Genomic DNA, 16,051 nt, shown 5'->3' with positions numbered 1-16,051 from the left:
ATTTAATCACTCTGGGTATCAGCTTCCCTATATGTAAAATGATAGACTCCTATTTAATTTGTAAGGATGTGGGGAGGACTAAATGAAATAACATATTAAAAATGCCTATACAGGGGCCGGCCCCGTGGCCAAGTGGTTAAGTTCGCACGCTCCGCTGCAGCGGCCCAGGATTTCGCTGGTTCAGATCCTGGGCAAGGACATGGCACCGCTCATCAGGCCACATTGAGGCGGCGTCCCATGTGCCACAACTAGAAGGACCTGCAACTAAGATATACAACTATGTACCAGGGGAGATTTGGGGAGATAAAGCAGAAAAAAAAAAAAAGATTGGCCACAGTTGTTAGCTCAGGTGCCAATCTTCGGAAAATAAAAAAAATGCCTATAGAATATTTGCTCAATAAATATGAGTTCTCTTCCCTCTCCTTCCCCATTGAGAACACAAATCATATTTTCTATATACTTGGTAATTTTCCCCAACACTCAACACAGTGAATGATGAGTAAACTGAAGCACAAAGAACTTGACAATTATGAAAGAGTAAGAAAGAATACCAAGAATGTAAGTAAGAAACTATAAATTCCTATGTAAGCCAGGCATATGAATTGGTCAGTTCTTCTACAGAGTTGGAAAGTCAAAAAATGTACCAAAAAACCAAGCATGCAAGCAATAAAAAGGGCATGATCCAAAAAAGTGGACTGTGCCAATCACAAATGGAATCACAAAGGCTTTAGCAAAAGAGAATTCCATTACTTAGGACCTAAAGCACTTACCCAACTAGTTCAAGGGCTCTCACTTGGGTAAGCAAGATAGCCAGAAACAGCAGAAGCAGCAATGGCAACTGTCTTACCCTACATCTTTCCCCATTAGTCTCCTCTACTGTATTATCCTCCTCTAGTATACCATCTTATTAGGAATGCTTTTACTACTCCAATTCTAGTCTTCTTGTCCTATTACCCCTTCCAGCCCAATTTTCATCTAAAAATATAGGCTCAATGTTTAAAAACATTTTTTAATTGTTAATCTGTAATAAATTGTGCAGACTTGGACAGTTACAGAAATAGATACTAACCTGTATGCCAGTATGAGTGCAGGCTAACTTTGTAAATTCAATACATCTGCCATCATTCACATCCCAGAGGCACATTTCTCTATAAAACAAAATAATAGCTAACTTTAAATCTGATTTTTAAAAGCGCTGTTTAATTTTGTCACAGTGATTTAAAATTAATCTTCCATTAAAACTATGTATTTCATAAAAAGTAGTATATAGTCATTATTGCTGTTTGTCAAAAATGCCGGTCCTCCTACCCACCATCCTAAACAACCCTCCAACCTGCCCACCCCTCCTCGATCCACAGTCTTTCTGGGCACTTGGTAGGACTGCGCTTCCTGGCTCCCTTTAGTTGCGGGAGTCTCGTGAGTAGTTCACATCAGCCAGAACTGATATGAGACCTGCTAAGACGGATATGAGGCCCTCCAGAACTCTCTATCTGCTCTGCCTCCATTCCAGATAGTGGCTGCTTCAGATAGTGGTTGCTCCCTCACCCTCAACCTCAAAGCAAGGATAATTATGAAGCAGAGCAGAGTCCCAAATGATCTATGAGGGAAGGGTGACAAAAACAAGAAATAAACTTTTCATTTAAACCACTGAGATTTTCCACTGGTTATCAACATAGCTAGAAAATTTAGCACTGCAAAAAACAAACAAAACAAAGTCAACTGAATCCCAAACCTTTGCAAACTAAATACAATATTCCAGTTTTGATTCTGTATTGATTGCAGAAGTCTTGAGTGCACAGAGAAAAAAGATTTTTACCCAAAAGTAAAGACACAACATTAAAAATTAGAAAAGTCAATATGCCTTGTCTTTTAAAGAAATAAACTTAAGATTTCTTTAACAGAAGACAACACTAATAAAATGCAATGATCTGGTATTATTTGGGTTTTCTTTAAGATGCCCTTTCCTATATCTCACATGCCATGAAACAATTTTTCAAAGGATGCTCAATCTATTTAGAATATGCATTCTAATGTGAATTATCCTTTAATTGACCAAAAGGTATAATATTTTTACCTGATGCTGCCTCTTCTTGTTCCAAACTGTTACCCAAGGTTCACTTCAAATTCACAAATTACGAGGAGTGGAAGGGACAACTTCTTAAACAACTCTCTTCCAGCTCCCCCACTTTAATAACATATTGTGTAAATACACAATTTTCTAAGCACCAAAAACGTTTTTAAAATTCCTCACACTCTGGACCCTACAACTACTGTCCAATGACCTATCTCTCCAAAAACAAGTTATATTCTGAGATTCAGGAATATATATAGTTATGTTAGTGCATTAACAGACATGACTATAACTGTACGAACTTTTGCACGGCCTCATATTCCAAATTTATGCTAGCCTGGCATCATTCAGGTTTTTTTTAAAATCCTCAAAGTTGTCTGCCAACTCAATAAAAATGCCATGGGGATTAATGATCATGTTTTAATTTTTATGGTATTCTGAGTTTCTCAAGAGCAAGGCAAAAACATAACCATAAATTACAATAAAAGGATTATAAAAATCATTAATAAAGATAAAATTCACATTTTAAAAACCATATTTCAAATATCTTTCTTTAGGTTGAGACAACTGAAGTATTTATTTAAAAGATACTCCAAAAGAAAAACAAAATTCCCTACTTACTAATATACTGTTACTATTTGCAATGAAGACTTATGAGGGAAAACAGTGAATAAGAAAATACTTACCCACTTTCAGATGCACTCACAATATACTGCTTGTCACTAGAAGCACAAGCTTTAGACAAACAAGTGATCGAAGCTGTATGACCAAACAACAGTGCTCGAGGATTAACCTAGAAATACAAAAATAAGTCGATGTAAGTGCCAAATTTTAAAAAATTAATCTTACTTAGGAATCCTGTTAAATATTTAACATAAATATACATAGATTTGAGAAGAACTGCTCAGAGTACCAAAAACTAAGAGCAGCAAAACAGTGACTCCCATCCATTTAATGCTCACAATCACCCTCCCAAGAAGTTCTGAGGTCTCTGTTAGAACACCAAGAGGTGAATATCACTGACGGAGAGATGGAACCAGGATTCAGACCACGAGAGTCTTAACCACTAAGCTATAGTATATTCAGAAACCAAGTTAAAATGTGAATTAGTGTAAAAAATAATCTGACCTCACTTATTTTTTAAATATTACCTTCATTGATCTGAAAGCACATTTAAAGTCTCTAGATTGGCATCCACAAACTCAAAAAATAGACGACTGGTACCCTCCAAAATGCTGATATCAACGTTAACTGTCAGGAACTAAGAATGACCTTCAGAAACTAATGATTTAATGACATAGTGCCTTGCAGGAAAGACAGCTTCATACTCACTATTCTAAAATAGTCTGGCAATCAGCCCCCAAATTTATCTACAAATTTATCTACTTTGTACCAAATGCTATTCAGGATATATTTTTAAATTAAATATTTAATACGTATAGTAATATTTATAACATATGTATAAGACATAAAGAATACATTGAATAGCCATATACCCAATACTCTGTTAAAAAAATAGAATACGACTAATTTTTTTTTTTTAAATTAAACAATTTATTAGGGGAATAATACACCATTATGTGGACTATGTAGGTGACCTTCTGCAAGTGACAGTCTCAGTGTTTTCTGTAAGATGAAGATAAAACATGATGATGATAAGATTATTATAGATCTTATTAGATCGCAAGATCTAATGAGAAATGACATGTAGCACTAAAGAAATGCTCGTTGTTCCTCACACAGCTTATTCTATTGAAATAGACAACCTATGAATATAATTCGTCCTATTAACACTGGTTATTTCTAGGTGGTTGGATTTTTTTTTTTTTATTAATGTTATGATAGATTACAACCTTGTGAGATTTCAGTTGTACATTTTTGTTAGTCATGTTGTGGGTACACCACTTCCCCCTCTGTGCCCTCCCCCCACCCCCCCTTTTCCCTGGTAACCACCGATCAGATCTCCTTATCAATATACTAAATTCCACCTATCAGCGGAGTCATATAGAGTTCGTCTTTCTCTGACTGGCTTATTTCGCTTAACATAATACCCTCGAGGTCCATCCATGTTGTTGTGAATGGGCCAATTTTGTCTTTTTTTTATGGCTGAGTAGTATTCCATTGTGTATATATACCACATCTTCTTTATCCAATCATCAGTTTCTGGGCATGTAGGCTGGTTCCACGTCTTGGCTATTGTAAATAATGCTGCGATGAACATAGGGGTGCAACGGACTCTTGAGATTTCTGATATCAGGTTCTTAGGATAGATACCCAGTAATGGGATGGCTGGGTCATAGGGTATTTCTATTTTTAACTTTTTGAGAAATCTCCATACTGTTTTCCATAGTGGCTGTACCAGTTTGCATTCCCACCAACAGTGTATGAGGGTTCCTTTTTCTCCACAACCTCTCCAACATTTGTCACTCTTGGTTTTGGATGTTTTTGCCAATCTAACGGGTGTAAGGTGATATCTTAGTGTAGTTTTGATTTGCATTTCCGTGATGATTAGCGATGATGAACATCTTTTCATGTGTCTATTGGCCATATTCATATCTTCTTTTGAGAAATGTCTGTTCATGTCCTCTGCCCATTTTTTGATCGGGTTGTTTGTTTTTTTGTTGTTAAGCAGTGTGAGTTCTTTGTATATTATGGAGATTAACCCTTTGTCGGATAAGTGGCTTGTGAATATTTTTTCCCAATTAGTGAGCTGTTTTTTTGTTTCAATCCTGTTTTCCCTTGCCTTGAAGAAGCTCTTTAGTCTGATGAAGTCCCATTTGTTTATTCTTTCTATTGTTTCCCTCAACTGAGGAGTTACAGTGTCCGAAAAGATTCTTTTGAAACTGATGTCAAAGAGTGTACTGCCTATATTCTCTTCCAAAAGACTTATTGTCTCAGGCCTAATCTTTAGGTCTTTGATCCATTTTGAGTTTATTTTGGTGTGTGGTGAAAAAGACTGGTCAATTTTCAGTCTTTTGCATGTGGCTGTCCAGTTTTCCCAGCACCATTTGTTGAAGAGACTTTCTTTTCTCCATTGTAGGCCCTCTGCTCCTTTGTCGAAGATTAGCTGTCCATAGATGTGTGGTTTTATCTCTGGGCTTTCAATTCTGTTCCATTGATCTGTGGACCTGTTTTTGTACCAGTACCATGCTGTTTTGATCACTGTAGCTTTGTAGTATGTTTTGAAATCGGGGATTGTGATTCCGCCGGCTTTGTTTTTCTTGCTCAGGATTGCTTTAGCAATTCGCGGTCTTTTGTTGCCCCATATGAATTTTAGGATTGTTTGTTCAATATCTGTGAAGAATGTTCTTGGGATTCTGATTGGGATAGCATTGAATCTGTATATTGCTTTAGGTAGTATGGACATTTTAACTATGTTTATTCTTCCAATCCATGTGCAAGGAATGTCTTTCCAACTCTTTATGTCATCGTCAATTTCTTTCAAGAAAGTCTTGTAGTTTTCATTGTATAGATCCTTCACTTCCTTGGTTAAGTTTATCCCAAGGTATTTTATTCTTTTCGTTGCGATTGTGAATGGGATTGAGTTCTTGAGTTCTTTTTCTGTTAGTTCATTGTTAGTGTATAGAAATGCTACTGATTTATGCACGTTAATTTTATACCCTGCTACTTTGCTGTAGTTGTTGATTATTTCTAATAGTTTTTCTGTGGATTCTTTGGGGTTTTCTATATATAAGATCATGTCGTCTGCAAACAACGATAGTTTTACTTCTTCGTTACCTATTTGGATTCCTTTTATTTCTTTTTCCTGCCGAATTGCTCTGGCCAGCACCTCCAGTACTATGTTGAATAGGAGTGGTGAAAGTGGGCACCCTTGTTTTGTTCCTGTCCTCAGAGGGATGGCTTTCAGTTTTTGTCCATTGAGTATGATGTTGGCTGTGGGTCTATCATATATGGCCTTTATTATGTTGAGGTACTTTCCTTCTATACCCATTTTACTGAGGGTTTTTATCATAAATGGGTGTTGGATCTTGTCGAATGCTTTCTCTGCATCTATTGAGATGATCATGTGGTTTTTGTTTTTCATTTTGTTGATGTAGTGTATCATGCTGATTGACTTGCGGATGTTGAACCATCCCTGTGTCCCTGGTATAAATCCCACGTGATCATGGTGTATAATCTTTTTGATGTATTGCTGTAATCGGTTTGCCAAAATTTTGTTGAGGATTTTTGCATCTACGTTCATCAGTGATATCAACCTGTAGTTCTCCTTCTTTGTGTTGTCCTTGTCAGGTTTGGGGATCAGGGTGATGTTGGCTTCATAGAATGTGTTAGGGAGTTCTCCATCTTTCTCAATTTTCTGGAACAGTTTGAGGAGAATAGGTATTAAGTCTTCTTTGAATGTTTGGTAGAATTCTCCAGAGAAGCCGTCTGGTCCTGGACTCTTATTTTTGGGGAGGTTTTTGATTACCGTTTCTATTTCCTTACTTGTGATTGGCCTATTCAGATTCTCCATTTCTTCCTGATTCAGTTTGGGGAGATTGTAGGAGTCTAGGAATTTGTCCATTTCTGCCAGGTTGTTCAATTTGTTGGCATATAGTTTTTCATAGTATTCTCTTATGATCTCTTGTATTTCATTGGTATCTGTTGTGATTTCTCCTCTGTCATTCCTAATTTTATTAATTTGCGATTTCTCTCTTCTTTTCTTGGTGAGTCTGGCTAGGGGTTTGTCAATTTTGTTAATTCTTTCGAAGAACCAACTCTTTGTTTCATTGATCCTTTCTATTGTCTTTTTTGTTTCAATATCATTTATTTCTGCTCTTATTTTTATTATTTCCCTCCTTCTACTGACTCTGGGCTTTGTTTGTTCTTCTTTTTCTAGTTCTGTTAGGTGTCATTTGAGGTTGCTTATGTGAGCTTTTTCTTGTTTAGTGAGGTCAGCCTGTATTGCGATGAATTTCCCTCTTAGGACTGCTTTTGCTGCATCCCAAATGATTTGGTATGTCGTGTTCTCATTTTAATTAGTCTCCAGATAAAATTTGATTTCTTCTTTAATTTCTTCAATGATCCATTGTCTGTTGAGAAGCGTGTTGTTTAGTCTCCACATTTTTGCACCTTTCTCTGCTTTTTTCTTGTAGTTGATTTCTAGTTTAATAGCATTATGATCAGAAAAGATGCTTGATATTATTTCAACTCTCTTGTATTTATTGATGTTTGCTTTGGTTCCCAAAATATGGTCAATCCTTGAGAATGCTCCATGTGCACTTGAGAAGAATGTGTAACCTGCTGTTTTTGGATGAAGTGTTCTATATATATCTATTAAGTCCATCTGGTCTAATTTTTCATTTAATTCTATTATTTCCTTGTTGATTTTCTGTCTGGATGTTCTGTCCATTGGTGTTAATGGTGTGTTGAGGTCCCCTACTATTATTGTATTGTTGTTGATGTCTTCTTTTAGTTCTATTAAGAGTTGCTTTACAAATTTTGGTGCTCCTGTGTTGGGTGCGTATATATTTATAAGTGTTATGTCTTCTTGGTGGAGAGTCCCTTTTATCATTATATACTGTCCCTCTTTATCTTTCTTTATCTGTTTTGCTTTGAAATCTACCTTGTCTGATATTAGTATAGCGACACCTGCTTTCTTTTGTTCATTATTAGCTTGGAGTATTGTTCTCCATCCCTTCACTCTGAGTCTGTGTTTGTCTTTGGGGCTGAGGTGTGTTTCCTGGAGGCAGCATATTGTTGGATCTTGTTCTTTGATCCATCCTGCCACTCTGTGTCTTTTGATTGGGGAGTTCAATCCATTTACATTTAGAGTGATTATTGAGATGTGGGGGCCTACCACTACCATTTTGTGTCTTGTTTTCCGGTTTTCTTCAGTTTCCTTTGTTTCTTGTCCCATGGTTTAATCTGTTCTGATGTAGAGCTGCTACTCTCTGTTGTTGTCCTTCTACTTATCTCCTCTGCTCTTGGTTTTGTAGCCCCTTTCCTTTTTTGGATTTTTCAGGAATGAGGGTTTCCTGAGGATTTCCTGAAGAGGAGGTTTTGTGGCAATGAACTCCCTTAATTTTTGTCTATCTGCAAAAGTTTTTATTTCTCCATCGTATTTGAAGGATATTTTCGCTGGGTAGAGAATTCTCGGCTGTAGATTTTTGTCCTTCAGATTTTTGAATATATCATTCCACTCTCTTCTAGCCTGTAAGGTTTCTGCTGAGAAATCTGCTGATAGCCTGATGGGGGTTCCTTTGTAGGTTAGTTTCTTTTGCCTGGCTGTCCTTAGTATTTTCTCCTTGTCTAAGGTTTCTGCTGAGAAATCTGCTGATAGCCTGATGGGGGTTCCTTTGTAGGTTAGTTTCTTTTGCCTGGCTGTCCTTAGTATTTTCTCCTTGTCGTTGACTTTTGCTAGCTTCACTACTATATGGCGTGGAGTTGGTCTTCTTGCATTGATAAAGTTTGGAGATCTATTGGCTTCTGTCACCTGAAGATCCATCTCCCTCACCAGATTTGGGAAATTCTCAGCCATTATTTCTTTGAATAGGCTTTCTGCCCCTTTCTCCTTCTCTTCTCCCTCTGGTATACCTAAAATCCTTACGTTGCATCTCCTAATTGTGTCTGATAATTCTCGGAGAGTTTCTTCATTTCTTTTTAGTCTTGCTTCTCTCTCCTCCTCTGCCTTCAGCAATTCTATATTGCCATCTTCCAAATTGCTAATTCTTTCCTCCATATTATCGGCCCTACTGTTCAGAGCATCTAGATTTTTCTTAATCTCCTCTATTGTGTTCTTCATTTCCAATATTTCTGTTTGGTTCTTCTTTATCGTATCAAACTCTTTTGTGACATAGCTCCTGAACTCGTTGAGTTGACGGTCAGAACTCTCTCTTAACTCATTGAGAATTTTAATGATGGCTGTTTTGAAGTCATCGTCATTTAGGTTATATATCTCATTTTCTTTGGGATTGTTTTCTGTGTATTTGTTACTTTCTTTCTGTTCTGGAGATTTAATGTATTTTTTCATATTGCTTGATGTTGTTGATTTGTGCCTCCACATGGAGATAGAGTTTAGTTGCTCCTTTCACTTGTTTCAGCTGCTGCGGTGGGGGGAGCAGCAGTTTATACTGCACCAACCAGGAACCCTGTCCGCAGTTGCTAACTGGGCCTGGGCCCCTCCTCGTAGCCACAGTGGCCCTTTGGATTCCCTCCTCTGCTGTGGGGGCTGTCACAGGGGGGCTTCAGGCTGCTGGTGCCTACTGTTGCAGCCCACCTAGATGTGCTCTCTCCTTGGGGTCTGCAACGGTGTTATGGGCTTTTCCAGTGGCCAGGGGTGGGATCACTTATATTTGTCGCTCTGTTGCTGTCGGCACCCACAAAATCTCACTTGTCCTCTATGGGTCGCAGGAGAGCTATTGGCATCTTCTACAGTCTGTGGTTAGTACACCTAGCTATGCTGCTTTTGCCCTGGGGTCTTCCAGCCTTGTGGCTGCTGGCTGGGTGCCTTCTACTGGTGCTGTGCAGAGGCTTTCCCTAAGGCTGCTGTGAGCCTGTAGGGTTTCCCCCTAGGCTACGAAGCTGGGTCTCTGGAGCTCCCCCCAGTCCCAGTCCTCTCCGAGATCTCCGGCTATCCCTAGTCCCACGGGGCGGGCAACGGCAGCTGGGGGTCGCCCCGCCCTCTGGGATTCTCTCCGGGCCTCTCCCGGAGCCGTGAATGCTGGGCGTGGCCCCTCTGGTAATGGCAGACAGAGAGTTTTGTCTGCTGCCTGGGCGGAACTCCGGAGCTTCCCCTCCATGTCGCAGAGCCGGCCTTTGAAACCTCCCCCAGCCCCGGTCCTCTCCGAGATCTCCGGTAGAATATGACTAATTTTAAAGCTCCTTTGTAACCATCATGGTGTCCGTCTCGTAAACAATTTACCCTAATTTATTAGGAAAGCTAAATTGTTCAAAATTAAACATTCCATGGAAAGAGTACTGAGATTGTTCTATAGTTCTGGTATGTGACAACTGAAGAGCTTTTCCAAATCAAATTCATCTTGGCCATTGTTTACATAGTTATAATTAAGAGAAAAATTCAATCATTGTTTATGATTAGAATAGGCCTACAAAGTTTTCTCATACATCCATAATTTTCTCATACATCCAACCCACCTCTATACTGAGATTCAGTATCCTTCCACTGGAAAAAATGCCCTTGGTCAATTCCTTAGTTTCCTCCAAAAAGTCAAACTGACCAATAGTCCATTTTATTTTCCAATAGAAAATTCCCTTTACAGCCATAATAGAGCCACTAGAACTGGACTTTACTCCCAGCATAATCAGGAAAACTGAACAAAAATATTTGAATGAAGGATAAAAATCACATGAACATTTCAATAGATGCAAAAAGCATTTGACAAAATTCAATATCCTTTCATGATTAAAAATTCTCAATAAATTGAGTACAGAAGGAATGTACCTCAACATAAAGACCATATATGACAAACCACAGCTAACATAATATTCAACAGTGAAAAGCTAAAAGTCTTTTCTCTAAGATCAGGAACAAGACAATGATGTCCACTCACGTCACTTCTGTTCAACATAGTTCTAGAAGTCCTAGCCAGAGAACTCAGGCAGGAAAATAAAAGGCATCCAAACTGGAATGGAAGAAGTAAAACTGTTTCTGTTTGCAGAAGACATTATCTTATATATAGCAAATCCTGAAGACTCCACAAAAGACTGTTAGAACTAATCAAAGAATTCAGTAAAGTTGCAGGATACAAAATCAACACGCAATTCAGTTGTGTTTCTGTATACTAACAACAAAATATCTGAAAGAGAAATTAAGAAAGCAATCCCATTTACAACAGCATCAAAAAGAATAAAATACTTAGGAATAAATTTAACCAAGGAGGTGAAAGATCTGTACACTGAAAATTACAAGATATTGAGCAAAGAAATGGGAGAAGACACAAATAAATGGAAAGATATCCTCTGTCCTATGGACATTGTTAAAATGTCCATATTACCCAAAGTAATCTACAGATTCAATGAAATCCTATCAAAATTCCAATGGCATTTTCACAGAAATAGAAAAAATTAGGCTAGAATTCACATGGAACCACAAAAGACCCTAAATAGCCAAAGCAATCTCCAGAAATAAGAACAAAGTTGGAGGTCTCACACTTCCTGATTTCAAACTATATTACAAAGTTCTAGTAATCAACACAGTATGAAACTGGCACAAAAACAGACACACAGACCAACGGAACAGAGACCCCATAAATAAACCCATACAAATATGGCCAACTATTTGATAAGGGCACCAAGAACACACAGTAGGGAAAGGAGAATCTCTTCTATAAATGATGCTGGGAAAACTGGATATCCACATGCAAAGGAATGAAAGTGGACCCCTATCTTATACCATTCTCAAAAATCAACTTGAAATATATTAAAGACTTATATGTAAGATCCAAAAATGTAAAACTCCTAAAAGGAAACATAGGGAGAAAGTTGCTTGACATTGGTCTTGGCAATGATTTTTTGAATATGACACCAAAAGCACAGGCAACAAAAGCTAAAATAAATAAGTGGGGCTACATCAAACCAAACAGCTTCTGCACAACAAAGGAAGCCAGCAACAAAGTGAAAAGGCAAACTACAAAACGGGAGAAAATATTTGCAAATCATGTATCTGATAAGGGGTCAATATCCAAAGTATATAAGGAACTCAACAGCAAAAGAACAATCCTATTAAAAAACAGGCAAAGGAAATGAATAGATATTTTTCCAAAGAAGGCATACAAATAGCCGATAGGTCATAAAAAAATACCTTATCACTAATATTCAGGGAAATACATATCAAAACTATAGTGAGATACAGCCTTACACCTGTTAGGATGGCTATTATCAAGAAGACAGAGGAGATACAAATGTCGACAAGGATGCAGAGAAAAAGGAACCTTTTTACACTGTTTATGGGAATGTAAATTGGTACAACCATTATGAAAAACAGAATGGACGCTCCTCAAAAAATTAAAAATAGGACTATCATATGATCCAGCAATCCCATTTCTGGGTATATATCCATAGGATCTGAAATCATGTTTGTGAAGAGCTATGTGCACTCCCATCTTCACTGCAGCATTATTCACAATACACAAGATATGGATACAACGTAAGTGTCTGTCAAAAGAGGGATGGATAAAGAAAACATGGTATATATACACAATGGAATATTATTCAGCCATAGAAAAGAAGGAAATCCTGCCTTTTATAACAACACGGATGAACCTAGAGGGCATTATGCTAAGTGAAATAAACCAGACAGAGAAAGACAAATATTGCATCGTATTCCTTGTATGTGAGAGGGGAAAAAAAGCCAATCTCATAGAAACAGAGATTAGAATGGTGGCTGCCAGGGTCTGGGGGCAGAGGAATGGGAAGATGTAGATCAAAGGTACAAACTTTCAGTTTATAAAATGAATAAGTTCTAAGGATCTAATGTATGGTGACTATAGTTAATAATTCATTCTTGTATATTTGAAACTTGAGGAGTAGATCTTAAGTGTCTCACCGCCAAAAAGAATGAAAAGTTATCTATGTGAGGTGATGGATATGTTAATTAACTTCTTCTTGGTAATCATTTCAAAATTCATAACAAATCATCACACTGTAACTTAAAATATATAAATTTATTTGTCAATTATTCCTCAATAAAGCTGAAAAAAAGAACTGCAAAAAAATAAATATAAGAAAATTACAACAAAAAAAGAAAGAAAATAGAATTCTTAACTCATTTTATATGGCTAGAATTATTCTGATACCAAAACCAGACAAAGGCATTACAAGAAAACTCCAGACCAATAAAACTCATGAACCAAGACAAAACAAAACAAAAAACAATAATATATTAACAAACCAAATCCACCAATATATAAAATAATATATCATGACCATGTGGGGCTTACCCTGGGAATACAAGGTTAATTTAACATTTGAAAAACAATGTAATTCACCACATCAAGAGAAAAAAGGAGAAAAACCATATGATCATCTTGAAACATACAGAAAAAGCATTTTACAAAATTCAAAATCATTCATTACACAAACTGTCAGCAAACTAAGAATGAAAGGGAAGTTACTTAACCTGACAAAGGGCATCTATGAAAAACCTAATGCTACCATCACACAATGGTGAAAGACTGAATGTGTTCCCTTCAAGATCATGAACATGGCAAGGATGTCCATTTTCTTCAAGATTCACCATTGTGTTAGAAGTCTTAATAAGCAATAAGGCAAGTAACAGCCTACCACAGGGCAAAAGAAAGTAATAAATCACATACATGCTGTAAAGTAAGAAGTAAAACTACCTTTATTCACAGACAACATAATCAGATATAAAGAAAATCCTACAGAATCTAGAAAAAAACCCTATCGGAACATAAAGTGAATATAGCACAGTCAGAATACACAAGTCAAAATACTAAAAAGCAATTGTATTTCTAAACATTGGCAATGAACAATTGTTAAATAAAACATATATGGCTCTGGCATCCATTGTCAGATGACAGCAAAAAATTCTGTAAATGAAACTATATCTCTGATTATGTTTTCATAGGTACAAAGTCAGCTAAAAAGTAGAAAGGTTTAAGATAATATTTTCATAAATCGATGTGTTTCTTTAACAAACAGAAACTCATTTAATTCATTAAATAGAAGTTTTCTGGAGGTTACAGAAAACAAAAAAAAGACAGCTTTAAGCAATTGCTCTGAATGGCCACTAAGTGACAGAGGAAGATTAACCATGATACAGAGATAACCATCCAAAAATACATCTGTGCCTAGTATCAGTGCCAGATCACAACTACAAAGTCTTAATATCAAGAAACTTACAGGGCCTTCCCCATGGCCAAGTAGTTAAGTTTGCTCGCTCTGCTTCGGCAGCCCAGGGTTTCGCCAGTTTGAATCCTGGGCATGGACATGGCACTGCTCATCAGGCCATGCTGAGGTGGCATCCCACATGCCACAACTAGAAGGACCCACAACTAAAAATGCACAACTATGTACCGGGGGGCTTTGGGCAGAAAAAGGAAAAATAAAATCTTAAAAAAAGAAAAGAACCTTACAGAGCAAATAAGTAACAATATAATCAGAGGAAAAAATAAATTTATGGTGTAACATATTTATACCTTTTATTTATATCTCACTATATTCCATAAAAACGTATGGTCATAGTTACTAACTAAACATTTCACACATAATCAATACAAAGAAATATCACAAAATAATCTGTTCAACCAATTCATAAAGACTATCCATCCTCAAAGACCACACAGTTCAAAAGTGACTGTTATCAAGTTATCAGTGACAAAGCAAGATGATTAGAATAAAAAGTTGTGATGTGTCAGTTCTTAAGAGTAAACAGTAACACCAATGACCAGTCCAGAACCTTGAGGCTAGCTGGGTCTATAGTCAGCCATGATTAAGCACTCCTTTTTTTTCCTCCCTGTTAGCTTTTTTTTTCTTTCTACTACCTGAGATGCTGTAATTACCATTCATTAAATAAATTCTTACTAGGTGCAAGCACTGTGATAACTGCTTACTACACATGCCTTCATAGAATCCTTACCACAACGTTGTGTGGTAGTCCATATTTTAAACACGGAAAGACTCAGGCACAAAATGGTTAAGTAAATTGCCCAAAGTCACACAGCTAGATACTAGAATGACCCAGATTCAAGACAAGGTTGCCATTCTCCAAAGGCTGAGCTCTTACCTAACAATTTACGTTTTTCATTAATGCCATGGACTATACTATTCTCTGCATAGATCTGTTTCCCTACTAGAATGCAAGCTTCATGAAGATAGGAACCAGTCTAATAACATCCTGTAGGTTTTTAGGCAGTGGAAGCTCTACAAATATTGCATATCAGCGACAGTATCTCCCTCAACAGGTTTCCCCCTTTACTCTTATCACCAACTCTTTCAGTATTCACTAAACTACTGCTTCTGTGATTTCTCTCCTGTTTGATTACCACTATGTTAGGCCAGAGTGCCCTTTTTCACAGGTAAAAGGAGATCAAATACAGATGGCAAAAGTTCTAGCTAGAGTTTTGAGTCCTTTCCTAGCAAAAGAATGGAAGATACCATGACCTCAAGAAAAGGCACTTTGTGCCTCCTCTGTGAATATTACATGTCTTCTTACTGGTCCTTCAAAGGCATTAGCAGCTGCTAGAAAATATAATACTTAAGAAGAGCACTTGCGGGCTCTGCACCCATGGGCTCTGCAGCCGCGGGTTCAACCAACTGCAGATTGAAAGGCCCACAATGGTAGTGTCTTTACTGAACATGTACAGACTTTTTTTCTTGTCATTATTCCCTGAACAATACAGTATAACAACTATTTACATTGCATTAGGTATTATAAGTAATCTAGAGATGATTTAAAGCATATAGGAAGATGTGCGTACATTATTTGCAAATACTACACGATTTTCTACGAGGGACTTGAGCATCTGCAGATTTGGGCATCCACAGGGGATCCTGGAGCCGATCCCCCATGAATACTGAGAGATGACTGTATGTCAAAAGACAACAACCAAGCCACCTTTATCCAGCCTTCTTTTCCCCTGGGTAAACAGTACAACTCCCTGAATATCTTTCAAATGATGCATTTCTCTCCTAGCCCCTCCCCACCTCTCACATCCCCCTCAGTCACTTTTATCCCTCTTACTTGAACTTAAATAAATATAACATTCTAGTGAAATATATGCAAAAAAATTCAATGAAAGAACTGTTTCTAAGATTTCAAAAGTCAGTCTTACTGCTTGCAACCATTCCAGTAAAATGTAGTGTGATTTTTTTCTCATCACTATATTCCTGATTCATATTTAGTTTGCTATCAATCCTGAAGGCGTATCACATTCTACAACACTCATTTCCAGTTACTTTCCAATCTGCATACTTAGCCTTTACGTGACATCCAAGTGTGTAAATCATTTTTCCAGTTCTAGTAATTCCATGCCTAGGTGTATATCTAAGAGCAAT

The 16,051-nt window shown here is 37.3% G+C and overlaps 1 protein-coding gene across 27 annotated transcripts in view; it reads right to left on the bottom strand.

Moving 5' to 3' along the window:
• Positions 1-16,051, bottom strand: part of WDR7 (WD repeat domain 7) — a 355,090-nt gene that overhangs the window by 317,248 nt on the left and 21,791 nt on the right. For all 27 annotated transcript variants that reach the window (XM_070627699.1, XM_070627700.1, XM_070627703.1 and 24 more), the window contains 2 exons: positions 2,758-2,864; positions 1,070-1,148 (listed from right to left, as the gene is read on the bottom strand). In XM_070627699.1, coding sequence (XP_070483800.1) covers positions 1,070-1,148; positions 2,758-2,864 — 186 coding nt within the window. The remainder of the gene's footprint in view (positions 1-1,069; positions 1,149-2,757; positions 2,865-16,051) is intronic.

The sequence above is a fragment of the Equus przewalskii genome, chromosome 7, assembly GCF_037783145.1.
Source record: "Equus przewalskii isolate Varuska chromosome 7, EquPr2, whole genome shotgun sequence".
Taxonomy (NCBI): domain Eukaryota; kingdom Metazoa; phylum Chordata; class Mammalia; order Perissodactyla; family Equidae; genus Equus; species Equus przewalskii.
This window is presented reverse-complemented; position numbering and strand designations above follow the sequence as displayed.